The sequence below is a fragment of the Ranitomeya imitator genome, chromosome 1 (assembly GCF_032444005.1).
Source record: "Ranitomeya imitator isolate aRanImi1 chromosome 1, aRanImi1.pri, whole genome shotgun sequence".
In the NCBI taxonomy this organism is placed as follows: Eukaryota; Metazoa; Chordata; class Amphibia; order Anura; family Dendrobatidae; genus Ranitomeya; species Ranitomeya imitator.
This window is the reverse complement of record NC_091282.1, coordinates 1,247,119,229-1,247,138,214: the sequence shown is the minus strand read 5'-3', so window position 1 is coordinate 1,247,138,214 and position 18,986 is coordinate 1,247,119,229. Positions and strand designations below refer to the sequence as shown.

Sequence of the window (18,986 nt, the reverse complement as noted above, 5' to 3'; positions counted from 1 at the left end):
ACAATTCTGCAACTCCTGCCGCGGGTATATCGCATGCGGAATTGGCATGCAGTTTTACAAGCATAATTACCTTGCAGAATGCTAGCGTTTTCCAAGCGATCTGTAGCATCGCTTGGAAAACTGATTGACAGGTTGGTCACACTTCTCAAACATAGGATGTTTAATGTGAGCATTTTTTTCGCGGTTTTAAAGCGTTTTTATAGCGAAAAAAAACACAAAAAATCTGCTACGTGTGCACACAGCCTGAACTGACAGAAAAGCGACTGACACATCCAAACTAGTGTGAATATGTGCATACCAGGAGCAGCTACCTCCATATACAATATACAAAAAAAGGTTGCACTCTATCGTGCCAAAGCATGTCGAATAGGAAACACATGAAATAGGAATAGCAAAATGGCTTTTTGAACATTAGGAAAATTATTTATGAGACGCTTTGCACAGAATTTGGCCAAATCTGATGGGTTCCTGACCTCCCTGTCCAAATGTGAACACTTACCTAAGGCTAATGTCTGTACGTATGGGTGTATGTGGACACCTATCTTGATGGGCTCATGTTCAAAAAGCCATTTTGCTATTCCTATTTCATGTATTTCCTATTCGACATGCTTTGGCATGACAGAGTGCAACCTTTTTTTGTATATTGTATATGGAGGTAGCTGCTCCTGGTATGCACCTATTCACACTAGTTTGGATATGCCGGTCTTTTTTCTGTCATTTCTATGTTAGCTGACTGACTGAGCACTCCTCCCTTCACCATGTGGTTTTTAATTACATCTAATCACACTTGGTTCCAGCCAACCCATATGTAGGCTTTACTCAGAGAGGTGTCCATATTCACCCAAGCATACAGACATTAGCCTTCGGTAAGTGTTCACATTTGGACAGGGAGGTCAGGGACCCTCAGATTAATGAGACCACCTTGACAATGGTTGATGGGCTCACACTATTTGGCCAAATTCTGTGCAAAGCGTCTCATAAATATGTTTCCTAATGTTCAAAATGCCATTTTGCTATTCATATTTCATGTGTTTCCTATTCGACATGCTTTGGCACGATAGAGTGCAACCTTTTTTGTATATAAATACAGCTTGCGTAAAAACTAATAAGGATGAGCGAACATGCTCAATGATACCTTGCTAAGAATCGAATATCATGGTGCTTGGATGTGCCCATTACTTGGTCCTGTCACAATGTGACAAAACCCAATGGGGGTCCGGTCAGCGGATAGCACAGCACACTGCACCTACAGTTCATTGCCATCGGGGAAAAACTGTAACCCTCGCTGGTCCAGAAAGGAAAAAGTTATTTTTAAAACAGAGTGAAACCAGAGCTGCCACGAAACCAAACATGGATCGCACAATGGCGTGCAATGGACAGTGCTCTAGTTCAAACTCAAAACCGAGTCCTGATTTTTTGGCAACTGTTATGCAGCCAAAAAGCATTCAGAGATTGCCTGTGAGTCACTGTAATGCCGTAGACATCCTGGTTGTGGCATTACTGTGATTGGCTGGTCGTCTGACATCATCACCGCCCAGCTTAATAGACTGACGCCATTGAACAGCTCTGTGAAACTTCATGTCAGAGAGAGAGAGTACATGTCTAGGGTTGTGTGTGCACAGCATAATGAATCAGAGGCCTGTAGTGTTGATATTGGTGCTGAAGCTCAGCCATTTTACTAACAGCCTTTCTAAGGACTAATCGCTTGCAGCACATACAAGCTGCATTTAGCCTTGGGAGGAAGAGTCGCAGGAGCAGATAGAGTGACAGAATCCATTCTGTAGGCAGGGATTAGGCCTATGCAATCCATTGGAAAATATATAGCTGAAGATTTCTTTGTGGAGGGTGAAAAAATTATGTGCTTTGAGGTCCTTTTTTTTGTGTTATATAACACACCCAAAAATAATTGAAACATTTTCCAGGGCTACATTACTTAGCCATAGACTATAACATGCAATCCATTGGAAAATATATAGCTGAAGATTTCTTTGTGGAGGGTGAAAAAATTATGTGCTTTGAGGTCCTTTTTTTGTGTTATATAACACACCCAAAAATAATTGAAACATTTTCCAGGGCTACATTACTTAGCCATAGACTATAAGTCTATAAGTGTGCAGAGTACATTTATGTGATCTCTAAAACTGAGAAAAATCTTTAAAAATGTTGTAGTCTTCCATTTCTCAGCCATACACTGTTACATAGTCTGTGAACATTTCTGCGATCTCTAAAACTGAGAAAAAGCTTTGAATAAAGCAATTGAACATTATTTTGATTTAATTTGATTGACATTCATACACTTTTGCATTCTTTCTCGTACATTACAGCGCAGTAAACTCCCCAAAACAGATTTGATTGCTGCAGGTGGACAATTTTTTTCTTTTATTGAAAATAAACTTGGTTTCAAGAGACTTCGCAATTACAAAATGTGGTAATCGTGTGTTAAGGAACAAGCAAGTGGAAGTGCAGATGATGGCACGCACAAATGCCGAGGACATGGGACAGCTGTGGCTAAGAATGTTGCTGAGAACATGAAATAACCATGACACACAGGTTCCTGTTCTACTTTACAAGGAGGCGTGGTACACCACTTGTGAAGCCAGAGCAGTGGAAACCAGAGGTCGGTGTGATAGAAGATAATGCTTCCAGTATGCTTGGCAAAACCACCCAGTCTTCAACAGGGTCCAGTATCACAAGCCTAAAGTCTGGATCACTTAATCCTTACCCTCATCTTCCTTCCTCCCACCATGTTAAATCCCAGGAATCTAGTAATCCCACACTAGGACACTCTGAGGAGCACTTTGCAACATCATTTCTAGATTGTGGACTCTCAACTTGCATGCTTCAAGAGGGACAGGCAGACATGCTGTTTAGTAATGCACAAACCTTAGAGCAGCCAAGGCTTCAAGAACATGATGTTGGGGAATGGCAAATTTGGGTTAAGGAGGAAGATGATGATGAGACACAGTTGCCGCTAACTTTTTTTAAGTCACGAAGTCAGGAGGACCAGTGTGTGATGGTGGAAGGCGAGTTGGTGGATAACAAAATCACTGACCCAACCTAGGAAGCTGGCATGGAGAACGAGGTCAGCAGCACTAAGGAGGAGAGATCGGCAGAACCAAAACAGACAGCAAGAGGCAGTGGAGTGACCAGAGTGATAAGGTGGGAAACTGTTCCACAGAACATCATCACTCATGCATTTTTGTCCGTCAAAGAGTTCGGTGAACCCCAGTTTTGAACTTTTTTAAAGAGAGTTCTGAGACTAATAAAATGGCAATTTGCAACCTGTGCCTTACCAAGATCAGCAGGTGCATGATCACTAAGAATCTAACAACCACCAGCATGATCTAAGCTCCCGATTCGATGGACTGAACGCCTGGATCCACAATTGTTGCCATTGAGTGACACCACTGTTCTGTAGGTTCTGTAGAAGGACGTAGATCTGGGGATTTATTATGATGGAATATAGGCTGAACTGGATGGACAAATGTCTTTTTTCGGCCTTACTAACTATGTTACTATGTATGTTACTGCTTCTTCCCCTGTGCTAAGTGCTTCCCAATTCTCTGTCCAGGACATTGGCGTAGATGCCTCCTGCCCTGCTTCTATCCTTGCACATTCTGATTTACCATCATCAGACACTTCAAAATCCTTGTCCCAGCCAGGAGTTCAGCTGTCCTTAACCCAGACTTTGGAACAAAAAAGCAAGTTGCCAGCCACCCTGTCATGGGCCCAAATGTTATATGGCCACATTTCCAGGTTGCTCACAGTGGAAAAGTTGTCATTTAGGCTGGTAGACATGGAGGATTTCTGCCAACCCTAGGTACTTGGTCTCTAGCTGCCAATTCCAGCTACACACTTGCTGGCATAGTCCACTTAATGACCGATACATGGACAAGCGCTTGTGGGCAGGGACATCACATTTCCCTATCGGCACACTTTGTGAACATTGTGGAGACTGGGACTGAGTCACACCCTGGCACGGCGCATAAGCTTTCGACATCAAGGATTGCGGGTTCTACCTCTATCAGGGTTTCCTCCACCTCCTACAGCAGTTCCTACACCCCCTCCTGCTCTTCCTCATACTCCAATTCCAACGTGCTATCTCAAAGCATGTTGTCCACATCTGTCGGAAGCTGAAAGCTCTGCAGCACTGCCTCAGCGAAGCTGCAACAGGCTCTGTTGAATATAATTTGTCTAGGAGACAAACTGCAAACCAGACCTGACAGATCTGTGGTTTTTGCCCCTGAGCCTCCAACCATGTATGGTCATGTGTGATAATGGGCATAACCTGGTGGCGGGTGTGAAGCTTGGCAACCTTACACATGTATCATGCTTGACACATGTGCTCAACTTGGTAGTTCGAGAGAGAAGCGGGTCAGGGAGCTTCATTGTAATGAAAATTGTGTCCGGATGAGGCTGTAATTAGTAGATACACAGGTGGGTACCCATCCCGCTGGTGAGCACAGCCATAATATGTGAAGGAAAAGAATTCTTGTCAGCACACCATCCGGATAAAATACAAAAAACTTTATTAAGCCATATCTAAGCCATGTTAAAATAAAGGATTAAAAACATGTGACATGTTTCAGGCGAGGTAGTTGCTCCTTTAATCATAGGATGTCAGTACAAGAATTCAGGCTACAATACATAGAGGAAATGATCCAATCAAAAGTAGATGGGGTAATAACATTAGTAATGCACTAGGTGTGCACAAAACCGACAGAAATATTGACACTTGCCTTGAAATACACATCAATAGATATAAAATAGATCATTTGATCATTTTTAAAGTTCATTCCTTTTGGATATTTTGTGTCTAGACATAGAATCCAATAAGCTTCTCTATTGGTGAGATGTTTTTGACAATTTCCACCATGTATAGATCATAAAACCTTTTCCAAACCAAAAAACTGAAAGTATGTGACGTCCTCTTTATGAGTACTGACAAAGTGTTTAGATGCTCCAGAATAGGTTTTATTTTTATAGTTAATATTAGATATACAGTTCTGGCAAAAATTAAGAAACCGCTAAATAAATTCTGTAAAAAGCAAATCAAGGCAGCAAAGATTGAGACAGAGAGACTCATTGCCAGAGAGAGTAAAAATAATCCCAAAATATTCTCTAACTACGTAAATAGTAAGAAACTAAAAAATGATAGTTAAATAACAAAAGATGCAGCACTCACCAGATTCTTTCTGAAGATAGTGTCCTTTATTCGCTTAAAGCGATGTGAGACATTATGCGGAGAGGCGGCAGGAAAGAGGATTGGGTGCATCCAAATGGTTAGCTTCGCGAAACGCGCGTTGGGGCTCATCACAGCACGTACAGGTCACGTATCACCTTTATTCATTACCATTTGGATGCAAGTTGGAGTCAGGCTTAGACATGTATTGTATATGCAGCAGCACTTTTTACTGAGAATTGTATGGCTACTATTGTGAGGACTGTTTGAGAGGGCGTAGTCAGAACTATACTAGTATGCACTGGCATTTGAAAATAGAGCATAAAGCACTGTTCTGGTCCCTACCAGTAATTACTAAGGTGGCTTATATATCTCACTATTAGCCATGAATCTGGTACAGTTGTCCTCTAAAAGTATGTGCAACTAGTCCTATATATGCACTTTCCCATGTATGCAAGTTTAAGAGTTGCAACTAGATGTGGTATCGTACCTGCACCTACTGTGGTTTTGCATGCGCATCTCCATTTTTTATACTACTTTTTTATACTATTGTGGTTAAAGAGAATTATTTTCTATAATAAAGAGTTTTTGTGTAAGATTCATGACCATTGCTTCCTTGTTCGCATATGTTGGATTTTCATGTTTTTTTGGAAGTGTCATGTAGATAGGCCGTGTTCTGTCTTTTGGGTAAGCTATGGGTTGAACTAGATGGACTTAAAGTCTTCCTTCAACCTTAATAACTATGTTACTATGTATGTTACTGCAAAATGTTCAGTTTGTCAGATTTTTCTCTTTATAGGTACATTTTTGAGTAAAATTGTTCTCTTATTCTATAAACTGCTGACAACATAGTAATATAGTTAGCAAGGCCAAAAAAAGACATCTGTCCATCCAGTTCAACCTATAGGTCTCTGTCTAACCATTAGATGACCAGTGTGAAAGACTGGTGGAAAGCATGCCAAGAGGCATACAAAATGTGTTGCATGAAACTTCAGAGACATGTTGTCAGCAGTTTATAGAATAAAAGAATAATTTGCATTTTACTAAAAAAAATATACCTATAAAGAGAAAAATCAGACAAACTGAAAATTTTGCAGTGGGTCTCTTAATTTTTTGCCAGATCTGTATGTTCTGTAATTCTTTTCTTTAATTTTCAAGTGTTGGGAAATTGAAGGTGAGCTAAGCCCACCAGAATCAGGGGCTTATGTTCAGCATTCTGTAATGCTGTAGATAAGCCCCCGATGTATCCTGAAAGATGAGAAAAAGAAGTTAGATTATACTCACTCAGGGGCGGTCCCGGTCTGGTTCTGGTCCTATGGGCGTCGCGGTCCGGTCCGGGGCCTCCCATCTTCTTACGATGACGTCCTCTTCTTGTCTTCACGCTGCGGCTCCGGCACAGGCATACTTTGTCTGCCTTTTTGAGGGCAGAGCAAAGTACTGCAGTGCACAGGTGCCGGGAAAGGTCAGAGAGGCCAGAGCCGCAGCGTGAATACAAGAAGAGGACGTCATCGTTAGAAGATGGGAGGCCCCGGACCGCGACGCCCATCGGACCAGAACTGGACTGGGATCGCCCCTGGGTGAGTATAATCTATCCTCTTTTTCTCATCTGTCAGGATACATCGGGGGCTTATCTACAGCATTCTAGAATGCTGTAGATAAGCCCTTGATGCTGGTGGGCTAAGCTCACCTTCGATTTTGGGGGTGACAGGTTCCCTTTAACATGATAAGCGTGTTATATACAGTATACGTGTTTAGTGTCACAATTCATAAATAAAGAAATATTGCAATCAACAGTAGGGGATAATTTGAATATTTGAGCTCTATCTAATGCATATGTGCATCTACTGCTAGCACATTTATAGAATCCCTTTAACAATAACCAATTGGAAGTTTGAGTGATTTGTCTCCAAAGGCTGGGGGACAGTGAATTGCCGAGAGCGAGACCCTTTTCGGCTACATACCTACATCCGTTACCACAAATTTTCATGTAGGATGTCCCTTTATTTGGTTACTGGTAAGTATTTCATTATAATAGATTTTATTTTGTTGAATTACGGACTAAAAGCTGTTGAAAAAGTGACAGAGAAACGTTTGTGATTATCTGAAGATTGCGTATTGTGTAATGTGAGAGATCTGGGTTTCTTAAAGACAGTATCAAAAGCTCGTTTAATATCATTATTATTATATCTCCTATCAAGCCATCTTTTTCTGATTACACTGCTTTCATTAATTAAAGAAATTTCAGAGGATCTATTCAATTTTGCTCTGTTGAATTCTCCGTAGGGTACGGCACATATAATATAAAAAAGATGAGGATAATAAAACAGAGTTGCCAGATAAGTCTTTCCTAAAATGGATTGTCTCTACTTTTTGAGTATCAGGATTACAAATTAAATTTATGAAAAAGGGTTTCTGCATCTGGACTATTGACTGTAAATTTGAGATTTCAATTATTTTTGTTCAGGTAAGATGTGAATTTGCTAATATCAGTGTGGTTGCCTTGTCATATGAAGAGCAGGTCATCCACGTATCTCCCAAACCAATTAATATCATCCAAAAAGGGATTGTTATTAGGAAAAAAATGTCTCCTTCCACCAAGACATATAAAGGATAGCGAGAGATGGGGAGAATTTAGAACCCATTGGGGCGCCTAGTATACAGCAATGCAATCCCCTTTATCCAATTGTCTTTTCTTAAGATTTGAGTTTGTTTGTAGATCACCAATAGCTTTAAATTCAAGACTATTCATGTTTCTATGATAGTGCGATAATTTGATTAATTGATGAAGTAATCTCAATTCTCTCTCAACTAATATTTGAAATAAATCAACTTATGGAACCCTAGATGGGAAAGTAAAATATGTAGAATTATTGGGTATGACCATAATATCCTTGTCCTGGACCATGTTCACACGAGGTGTCATTTTGTAAGGATGAAAGTGTTTCAGCTGCATTGTGCTCCATCAAAGAAAAAGAAATATCAGGTGGTGAAGAGGAAGAGATGGAAAATCTTCCCTCGTCTGTTTGTAAGTCAGAGGAAAAATGTGTCTCAACAGTAAGAAGTCTAGTGAACTTTTTCACATCTGTAACTTTTTGAAAAAGATCAAAGTCTCTGCTTGTAGGAGTAAGTATTAAAACGTTGGCTGAGATATTGTCTACATAAAATGTCTCTTCCTTCTGTTCCTTGTTGGATACCTTCTCCAATTGTCCTCTTCTACCTCTCCTTACATCAGTATTTGTAAGCCAAAACCAGGTGTGGGTGATAAATACAGAAGTGGTGCATATGTTTCTGTTATACTTTTCCTCAATTTGTTCCACTCCTGGTTTTGGCTTACAAATACTGATGTAAAATACTGACCAAATACTGCTAGTGTGACGGCATACCTTAAAAAAACTTTTTTTACATTATCTCCGGCATTTAATGTTTCTTCATCACCTGGCAGCACAGATACAGACCATAAACTTTCCATTTTTTACATATTTCTCTGCTGAAATCAACCATGGATCTTCAGCAGCCATACAATCTGGGATCATGTCAGCCTATATTGATACCATTTTTAGAGATTATTATCTGATAAGACCCTATTTTACACTTTTTGTTCTACTCAGTCGTATATATCCCTTTCAGTCGTCTATGGATGACTACTTTCTGCAAAGCCTTTATGACTGTATAAGTACATCATCTACACTTTCAAAATATTTCTGTTCAAAAAATTTTTATGGATTCAATGACTCATCCATGCAGTTTAACACGGTCAATGTTGCATTAGCATCATATGTAAAACGTACAAAACCGTGCAAAAATATTTCAGGATTATATTACTCATCCATAGAGTATTACTTCTTTTCTGCCACATTTTGGCTGTACACAACAATACAAAAAAGCATTTTAATATTTTGCCTGTTTGTTCACATTTCTTACCCATACAGTATTCCTTGTTCTGTGGTACATTTTTGTGATATATAACTCTCAAAAAAGGCTTAAAAATGTTGCTGGGTTACTGTTACTGAACTGCAACACAGAACTAGGATAGAAGGAGGAAAACTGACCCTGCACTGAGACTAGGCTGATACCCTACGATGGAGTGGGCGACCCATTCCTTGCAAATAGACCCACCGACAATCCTAGGTTAATCTCAGCGAAGACCTATAGATAGGGGGAAGGAGGTCCCTGAAAGATCTAAGGACTGGGTATAAAACAGGTCACCTTCTAATAGAAAATACAGAGACGGTTGCAGAAACCAACTGAAAACAGAGACTAAGGACAGCAGAAACAGAGATCCCAGTACTGCACAATATCAAACACAGAAAGCTATCTAAGCACGGATTAACACTGTTGTCCAGCAAGGAATGGGAGGCAGGTTCTGGGTAATAAAGGGTGATACAATCACCTGACCTAAGGCAACCCAGCACCAGAGGAAAAAGACCAGCAGCCAGAAAACCACGACAAGATGGCGGATGGTCAAAAACAAAACAGATTCTAACAGTACCTCGCCTTTTACAAGGATCCTCCGGATCCTCTTGGCCGAGCCTTATTCGGAAATCTCTTGTGAAAAGCCTTAATCAGCTTTGAGGCTAAGACGTCCTCAGCTTTCACCCAGGAATTATCCTCAGGACCAAAACCCTTCCCGGACAAGAGATACTGCAACCTTCCTCTGTGCCACCTGGAATCTAAAATGCGTGAAATCCCAAACTAGCCATCCTCATCAACTGGGGGAACAGTCGGCATCACCTCCTTATCTGGTGTGTCAACTTTCTTCAGTAAAGATACATGAAAAACTGAATTAGTTCTCCAGGATGAGGGGATGCCTAATCTCACCGTTGCCGAGTTGACAACCTGAACCACTTTAAATGGTCCTACAAACTTAGGCCCCAGTTTTTTAGAAGGGATGTTTAAATGCAGATTCCTAAAGGACAACCAGACCATGTCCCCAACTGCAAACAACGCCTCCCTTCTTTTCCTGTCAAAATATTTATTTGACCTCCTATTTGCCTGATTCAGATTATGGTATACTTTGGTCCAAACCCTGTCTATATTTCCAGAAAAACTCTCCTCCTCAGGCACCGCTGCCCCAATCTTTGAAAATGGACCAAAAGATGGATGCCTCCCTGTACAGCAAAAAAAAGGAGAACACCCAGCTGAGGAAGTCGTATGATTATTAAGAGAAAATTCAGCTAGTGGTAGATATTCCAACCACATCTCCTGATTGTCTGCTACAAAACATCTCAAAAACTGCTCGACATCCTGGTTCTTTCTTTTGGTCTGTCCATTGGACTCCGGATGATAACCTGACGAAAATGACAAATGAACCTTTAATCTGTCACAAAAAACACGCCAAAAGCGAGCCACAAACTGTGGTCCTCTATCAGAAACAATGTCCGTGATAACCCCATGGAGCCTGACAATCTCTTTCACAAATGCCTTAGCTAGAGTCTTGGCGTAGGGTAATTTATTGAACGGGACCAGATGACACATCTTACTACACCGGTCCACAACAACCCAGATGACAGAAAAACTCTCAGACACCATCAGATCCAGGATAAAATCCATAGCAAGATGTGACCATGGCGAACTAGGAACTTCCAAAGGGCACAGAAACCCTTCAGCCAGGGCATGTGAGGTCTTCGACCTAGCGCACACAGTACACTGACGCACCCACGTGATGATTTCTCTTTGCCACCCTGGCCACCAGAAACTTCGACCAATCAACTTTCTAATTTCCGAAATCCCAGGATGACCAGCCAACTGAGAATCATGACGTTCAGCTAACAAAGCTCTCCGCAAGGTTCTAAGCACAAATAATTTACCATACGGAGTGTTAGTTGGTGATGCATTCTGGGCCTCTAGGATGCTACTCTCCAACTCAGAACCTAATGCTGCCACCACCACCCCTTTCTGCAAAATACATTCCTCCTTCTCAGTATTAAGTGCTGGAGAGAAACTACGAGACAAGCATCCGCTTTAACATTCTTTGTCCCAGGTATATATGTGACGGAGAAATGAAAGCGGGCAAAAACAGTGCCCACCTAGCTTTACTGGCATTCAAACATTTAGCAACATCCAGATATATCAGATTCTTATGATCAGTAAAAACCTGTATCAGATATCTAGCCCCTTCCAAAAAATGTCGCTAATGCTCAAACGCGAGTTTAATAGCCAGCAACTCCCTGTTCCCAGCATAATAGTTGAGCTCAGTCTCTGATATTTTTTTAGAAAAGAAAGCAAAGGGATGCACCCCATCCTCTCCCTCTTGGGACAGAACTGCCCCAGCCCTACTGAAGAGGCATCAACCTCTACCAGAAATGGTTTGGTCTCATCTGTCTGGATCAAAACAGTAGCAGAGCTAAACCTCTCCTTGAGATGCTCAAAAACCTTCACCGGGTTCATCTCAAACCCATCACTGGAAACAAGGTACTCCCAAAAACTCATTTTGTGTATCGCAAACTCACGCTTCTCCAATTTAGCAAAGAGTGAGTCTTCGCTCAAAATCTGTAGAACTTCGTGGACTCTCTACCAATGCGACTCCAGATCGGATGAGTAGATCAAAATATCATCCAAATAAACAGTAAGACACCTACCGATCAACGACCACCAGATTGTCATTAATGAAATTTTGAAAAAACGCAGGCTCATTAGTAAGGCCAAAAGGCATCACCAGACACTCAAAATGACCTTCTGGGGTATTAAAGGCTGTCTTCCGTTCATTGCCCTCCTTCACCCACAGCAAATTATATGCCCCACGACGGTCAATCTTAGAGAACCACTTCGCTCCGGTTAGTTGGTTAAACAAATCCGGAATCAGTGGCAATGGGTAAGGATTGCGCACAGTGATCTTATTAATCTCCCGAAAATCCAGACAAGGCCTTTTGACAAAAAAGAATCCTACAGTTAAAAATGGGAAGGAGTCCATGCCTTTTTTTAAATTATTTACTTAAATAATTAAAAAAAGAGCGTGAGGACCCTCTATTTTTGATAACCAACATTGCTAATGCTGACAGCTGAGGGTTGCAGCCCTCAGCTGTGAGTTTTACCTGGCTGGTTATCAAAAATGCAGGGGAACCCAAACAAGTTTTTTCTTTTTAATTATTTACTTACAGCGCAGGAACGGCTGATGAATACTCCCAGTGACCAGAGGAAAGCTTTATACCTCTGATCACAGCTGAGTGCTCACACTGTCTTCTGACAGCATGGGAACTGTGGCTCTCTGACCAGTGGGGATGATTTCACCGCCGATCAGAAGTGCTATGCCGGTGTTTCCCATGCTGTCATACAGCTTGGGAAACACTGGCTTTTGTGCTGTGTATGTTTGGCTATATTCGACGATTTAATCAAATATTGCAAACTTGGCGATCGTGAGCCGAACCGAATATTGAAATATTCGCTCATCTCTAGTTATGAGCACAAAAATAACCACAAAGTAGCTGCGTGATTCATATGCACTACAATGTATTTGCTCCAAGCTGGAAACAACCAGATTTCTTCCATATGTTGCATTTAATATATGAATATTCTGGATGTAAATATGGAACGTCCCCATTCACTGACATGAGAGATTCGCAATGATGGAGCATTAGAAATCTGGACAACATTTTGTTATGCAATGAGTAAGATGTACAGCAAAGAACAGGGACTGCTGCGCCGTTAATAGTATAGAGACACGCAGCGTTTGTGTGCTGCCAGATAGGCATTATGTGCAGGTATATTATTCCAGAAGAAAAATGTGTTAAGGGCAGAATATCACCATACACACAGCATCTTACAGCACAGGCCGCCATTTTCTGTCTGTTTTTTTTTTATTACGGCAGCTCTGCCTGATGACAGTCTCATCACTAGCACCGTAACCTACTTGTAGAAAGTAAAAATCCGACAGACGAAATCTCACAAGGTACTCACATGTCACAGTAAGATTCATCATTTAATTTCCCTTGTAAAATATTCTCAGTAAAAGTCACAGTAAATATCCCCCCGATGATCAGATCTCCATTCTGCACATATTTTGCATTAAATAAAGTCACTCTTCTCTGTATAGAACATTGTGGACTTTGACACTGAGATAAAGAAATGGTGATAATATATAATATTCCTATAGGCAGAAATGTCTCCATCATTGCTGCATTAGACATATTGGATTCAGTTATTACATAGAATCGATCAGTGCAGATCATATCATGTATATGTTCTTCAGGGAAGTGCGCAGCGTTCTACGGACTTATATAGGCAATGCACGAGAGGTAGATTTATTCATAGATTCTCTTATCATGTTTTATCACTTTTAGTATTTATTAATTTTATAAAATAAAAAACAGATGCATATAGATTTTCCACACACGACCTTTTATAACTTGCCAGTTCAGTATTTTATTATATATTTTAGCATCTGCTTTTCTATTACACTATTAGTGATGAGCGAGCACTAAAATGCTCGGGTGTTCGACCTGAGGAACAAGTATAATGGAAGTCAATGGGAAACTAGAGCATTTTTCGGAGGCCACCCAATGATCTGGAGGGATCTGAAAATTGCTGAAAAGGATGTAAACAGCTCTGAAATGATATGGGACAGGGGTGGACACAGACAGCTTGGGGCCCCTGTACAGAAAATGTGTCTGGGCCACCCTCCTTTTAAGGCGACAAAGATTATATATATATATATATACACACACACTAAGGGACTATGCTATGCATAAGTGAATACACTTATACTAAGGACTGGGTTAGGCATAATAATCAACAATAATGTCTTCCTCCACCTTCCCCTATTCCTAAATCCATTATAAATCCCCCTTCCTCCCATCCCAATCCCCCACACCCCTCATTGCCCTCCTCCTCCTCGCATACCATTATTACCCTCTCCCCCGCCCCCGTTATTGATTTCTCCTCACCACCCCATTATTGCCCATTCCACAGCCTCCATCATTGCCTCCCCCCATCACCCCATCATTGTCCTTTCCACTGCCACCATCATTGCCTTCTCCCCCACCACGCCATCATTACCCATTCCACCACCTCCATCATTTCCTCCTCCCCCACCACCCCCATTATTGCCCAGTCACAACCTCCGTCATTTCCTCCTCCCCCACGACCCCCATTATTGCCCATTCACAACCTCCATCATTTCCTCCCCCATCACTCCCATTATTGCCCATTCACAACCTCCATCATTTTCTCCTCCCTCACCTACCCTATCATAGCCCTCTCTGTCAACCCAATCATTGCCTTCTGCCCCATCATTTCTCTCAACCCAATCACTGGCCACATCACTCTCATCATTGCCCTCTCCTCCACCTACACACAGACAGAGCACCATTCACCTCTCTGCACACACACACACCAGTCACCTCTCTGCACACACACACACCACCATTCACCTCTCAGCACACACACACAGCACCAGTCACCTCTCTGCATACACACAGCACCAGTCACCTCTCTGTGCACACACACCACCATTCACCTCTCAGCACACACACACACACAGCACCAGTCACCTCTCTGCATACACACACCACACCACATGGTATCCCAAATGATCGCACCATCGCCGGCATTTTCCTGTCTCGCACAGCCGAGGTGCTGAATGATGATGTCATTCAGCCGCTGCTGTGCGAGTCATAACAGCTCCAGATCCAACCTGGCGGGCATGCTTTGACTTCTGCTCCCTCGGGTATATGGCGCCAGCTTGTGCTCTGTCCCCCAGTTAAACAGCAGACGTCTCGTCCTCGTTGCTTCATATCCATACACCCACCACCTCGGGGACAGATGCCGCTCCTCACCTGCAGCAGACTGCACGACTGGCCCCAGTTGTGAATTTCCTGGGATCTTGTGGCCCCGCCCCCCACAATGTGCAGAGGATTGTGGGAGGATCGTTCAGTCAACACTCGCACTGCAGCAAGAAAGGCAGGAAGTGAGAGTAAAATGTATCAATTCCCTGCAGCCCTGCTCTCATTTTCTGTTGCAGGCAGCGGAGTGCAGGGATTGCTCCCTAGCTGCTGCACATGAGAGCAATCTGGCCAGGGGCCCCTCGGGGCCGGATAAACTGGCCAGATTGCCCTCATTATTAGCTGCCCTGCAGGGGCCCCCTGGAGCCTCTGGGCCCCGGTGCAGCCGCACCGGTTGAACCGGCGGTATGTCCGCCCATGATATGGGAACAACATGGGGATGACCCCTGGAAGCATCTCTGAATTCCAGGTCACTGCTGAAAACAATTTTGTCTGAGTATTACGTTACTTTTACGGACTGACAATAAAACATACAAAAGAAACACTCTACTCATGATAATGACTAAGGCAAAATAAATATTGCAAGAAAAAATATAATGTTCCTTCACACCTTTGGCACGTAGTGTGAAAAACGTAATTCTGGCGTTTTGACTTTTTTCTCGCTACGCCGTTTAGCAATCAGGTTAATCCTTTTTTATTATTGATAGATCGGGTGGTTCTGAAAGCGACAATACCAAATATGTTTGATTTTTTTTCTTATTGTTTGATTTTGAATGTGGCAAAAGGGGGGTGATTTGAACTTTTATATTTTAATATTTTCGGCTTTCTTATCTTGGTAGTAAGCTCAGTTCTGCTACCATAACTCTGTAGTAAGCTTCTTTTAATTCCCTAATCTACATAGTAATCTTGGTTCCATTCTCGTGTCTATTTAGTCAGCTTGCTTCTGTTACTGTATCTATGTAGGTAGTTGGCTTGGTTCGGCTCCCAAATCTATGCAGCAAGTTCCATTCTGTTCCCATATCTATGTACCAGCCTGTTTTTAAAGCCTGTTATTGTTGAGGAGAGCTATAAGATCAAATACTTAATTAACCTCAAGACATAAGAGATTGAGAGAAGCAACCCATAACGTGTATTGTTTAACCTTACATAAGCTTTCTCAGATCAAAATGAGACACTAAAGATGGCTGCCATTTCCTGTATCAGAGCTGTGTCTCCTATCAATTTCAATATATCCTCTACCTTAATCCATTGTTGAGATATATATAACCAGCTTGCCTACTCATGGGGATTGCAGAGTATCCAAAAGGGGCCTGATATTCAACAGCTGCAAAATGAAAAGCATGGGAGATTGCTTTATAGGTAGGCAAGCTGGTTATATATATATATCTCAACAATGGATTAAGGTAGAGGATATATTGAAATTGATAGGAGACACAGCATGCTTACAGGGTTTAACCCATATCTCCCATTGCATGGTCACATCCTAATATTGGTACTAATAGCTGTTATATGACTCTTCAATGTTTTCTAAGTATTGTATTTTTGTATTACATGGACCCTTATCTCCCATTGTTCTGGGAATTTTTAATTGTTTTTACTACAGTTTTTTGTGTGGTGTTGTCTAAATAAAATTTGTTACTTTTTTTGAATTATTGGTGTGGTGATCTCATTTATATGATGCTGTTTCTTTTCCTTGTGTAGTGTTAGATGACTCAGTTCGAGACTAATAAATTTAGTTTTGCCTTGTGACTTCGAGTGAATTGACTCAGCACGGGGCCTAGTAATTTAGGGATAATTTGATTAAGTAGGGAATAATTGGTTTGTAAAGTACAGAATACGGAAGTCAGACAGGGACCACGTGACAAGAAGGAATGGGAACTGAGTGCTGCAGACTCAGTTCTCTTTAGAATCTCAGGTTTGAGTCATCTCCCCGTCTTATTGTTTGTTTGGTGTTTGTTATATTGATATATATATATATATATATATATATATATATATATATATATATATATATATATACAGTGGGGCAAAAAAGTATTTAGTCAGTCAGCAATAGTGCAAGTTCCACCACTTAAAAAGATGAGAGGCGTCTGTAATTTACATCATAGGTAGACCTCAACTATGGGAGACAAACTGAGAAAAAAAAATCCAGAAAATCACATTGTCTGTTTTTTTAACATTTTATTTGCATATTATGGTGGAAAATAAGTATTTGGTCAGAAACAAAATTTCATCTCAATACTTTGTAATATATCCTTTGTTGGCAATGACAGAGGTCAGACGTTTTCTGTAAGTCTTCACAAGGTTGCCACACACTGTTGTTGGTATGTTGGCCCATTCCTCCATGCAGATCTCCTCTAGAGCAGTGATGTTTTTGGCTTTTCGCTTGGCAACACGGACTTTCAACTCCCTCCAAAGGTTTTCTATAGGGTTGAGATCTGGAGACTGGCTAGGCCACTCCAGGACCTTGAAATGCTTCTTACAAAGCCACTCCTTCATTGCCCTGGCGGTGTGCTTTGGATCATTGTCATGTTGAAAGACCCAGCCACGTTTCATCTTCAATGCCCTTGCTGATGGAAGGAGGTTTGCACTCAAAATCTCACGATACATGGCCCCATTCATTCTTTCATGTACCCGGATCAGTCGTCCTGGCCCCTTTGCAGAGAAATAGCCCCAAAGCATGATGTTTCCACCACCATGCTTTACAGTAGGTATGGTGTTTGATGGATGCAACTCAGTATTCTTTTTCCTCCAAACACGACAAGTTGTGTTTCTACCAAACAGTTCCAGTTTGGTTTCATCAGACCATAGGACATTCTCCCAAAACTCCTCTGGATCATCCAAATGCTCTCTAGCAAACTTCAGACGGGCCCGGACATGTACTGGCTTAAGCAGTGGGACACGTCTGGCACTGCAGGATCTGAGTCCATGGTGGCGTAGTGTGTTACTTATGGTAGGCCTTTGTACATTGGTCCCAGCTCTCTGCAGTTCATTCACTAGGTCCCCCCGCATGGTTCTGGGATTTTTGCTCACCGTTCTTGTGATCATTCTGACCCCACGGGGTGGGATTTTGCGTGGAGCCCCAGATCGAGGGAGATTATCAGTGGTCTTGTATGTCTTCCATTTTCTAATTATTGCTCCCACTGTTGATTTCTTCACTCCAAGCTGGTTGGCTATTGCAGATTTAGTCTTCCCAGCCTGGTGCAGGGCTACAATTTTGTTTCTGGTGTCCTTTGACAGCTCTTTGGTCTTCACCATAGTGGAGTTTGGAGTCAGACTGTTTGAGGGTGTGCACAGATGTCTTTTTATACTGATAACAAGTTTAAACAGGTGCCATTACTACAGGTAATGAGTGGAGGAAAGAGGAGACTCTTAAAGAAGAAGTTACAGGTCTGTGAGAGCCAGAAATCTTGATTGTTTGTTTCTGACCAAATACTTATTTTCCACCATAATATGCAAATAAAATGTTAAAAATACAGACAATGTGATTTTCTGGATTTTTTTTCTCAGTTTGTCTCCCATAGTTGAGGTCTACCTATGATGTAAATTACAGACGCCTCTCATCTTTTTAAGTGGTGGAACTTGCACTATTGCTGACTGACTAAATACTTTTTTGCCCCACTGTATATATATATATATATATCTGTAGAAAGATGGAGAAATGAATGCAGATCTGCTGTATTGGCACTAAGCAAAATTCAGATTGCATGTTATACCCATGTACATTAGTGGTAGTTGTGTGGAATGTCAGAAGGGGGGAGGTTACAGCCCCTGGAGTGGAAGATTGTCTTGAGATTAAAAAAAGGTATCCTAGAAGTTAATGGATTGTTGTCTATTGCTAGAGCAGGGGAAAGAGTCTCTGAACGTCTGTATAGAGAAAATTGGGTAGAAGAGGAAAGGAATAAAAAGAAAAGAGTTTTGAGCTATGTGTATTACAAAAATATATCCTGTGAGCGGCCACCACTGTATGATGGTGGCCCAGAGCCATGTGCTAACTCTGGCGGCAGCCATTTTGTTGATGGGCCATGTGCTTAATCTGATGCAGCAGCCATTTTGTGGATTGCAGATGTGTTAATGCTGGCAGCGGT

The 18,986-nt window shown here is 41.6% G+C and overlaps 1 protein-coding gene across 1 annotated transcript in view; it reads right to left on the bottom strand.

Annotated features, from left to right (window-relative positions):
• LOC138657387 (vomeronasal type-2 receptor 26-like) overlaps positions 1-18,986 on the bottom strand; it is a 200,963-nt gene that overhangs the window by 181,716 nt on the left and 261 nt on the right. Inside the window, exons 2-5 of the mRNA XM_069745148.1 lie at positions 14,953-15,062; positions 13,076-13,230; positions 11,761-12,045; positions 10,377-10,499 (exon numbers count right to left, since the gene is read on the bottom strand). Of these exons, the coding sequence (XP_069601249.1) occupies positions 10,377-10,499; positions 11,761-12,045; positions 13,076-13,230; positions 14,953-15,062 (673 nt within the window). The remainder of the gene's footprint in view (positions 1-10,376; positions 10,500-11,760; positions 12,046-13,075; positions 13,231-14,952; positions 15,063-18,986) is intronic.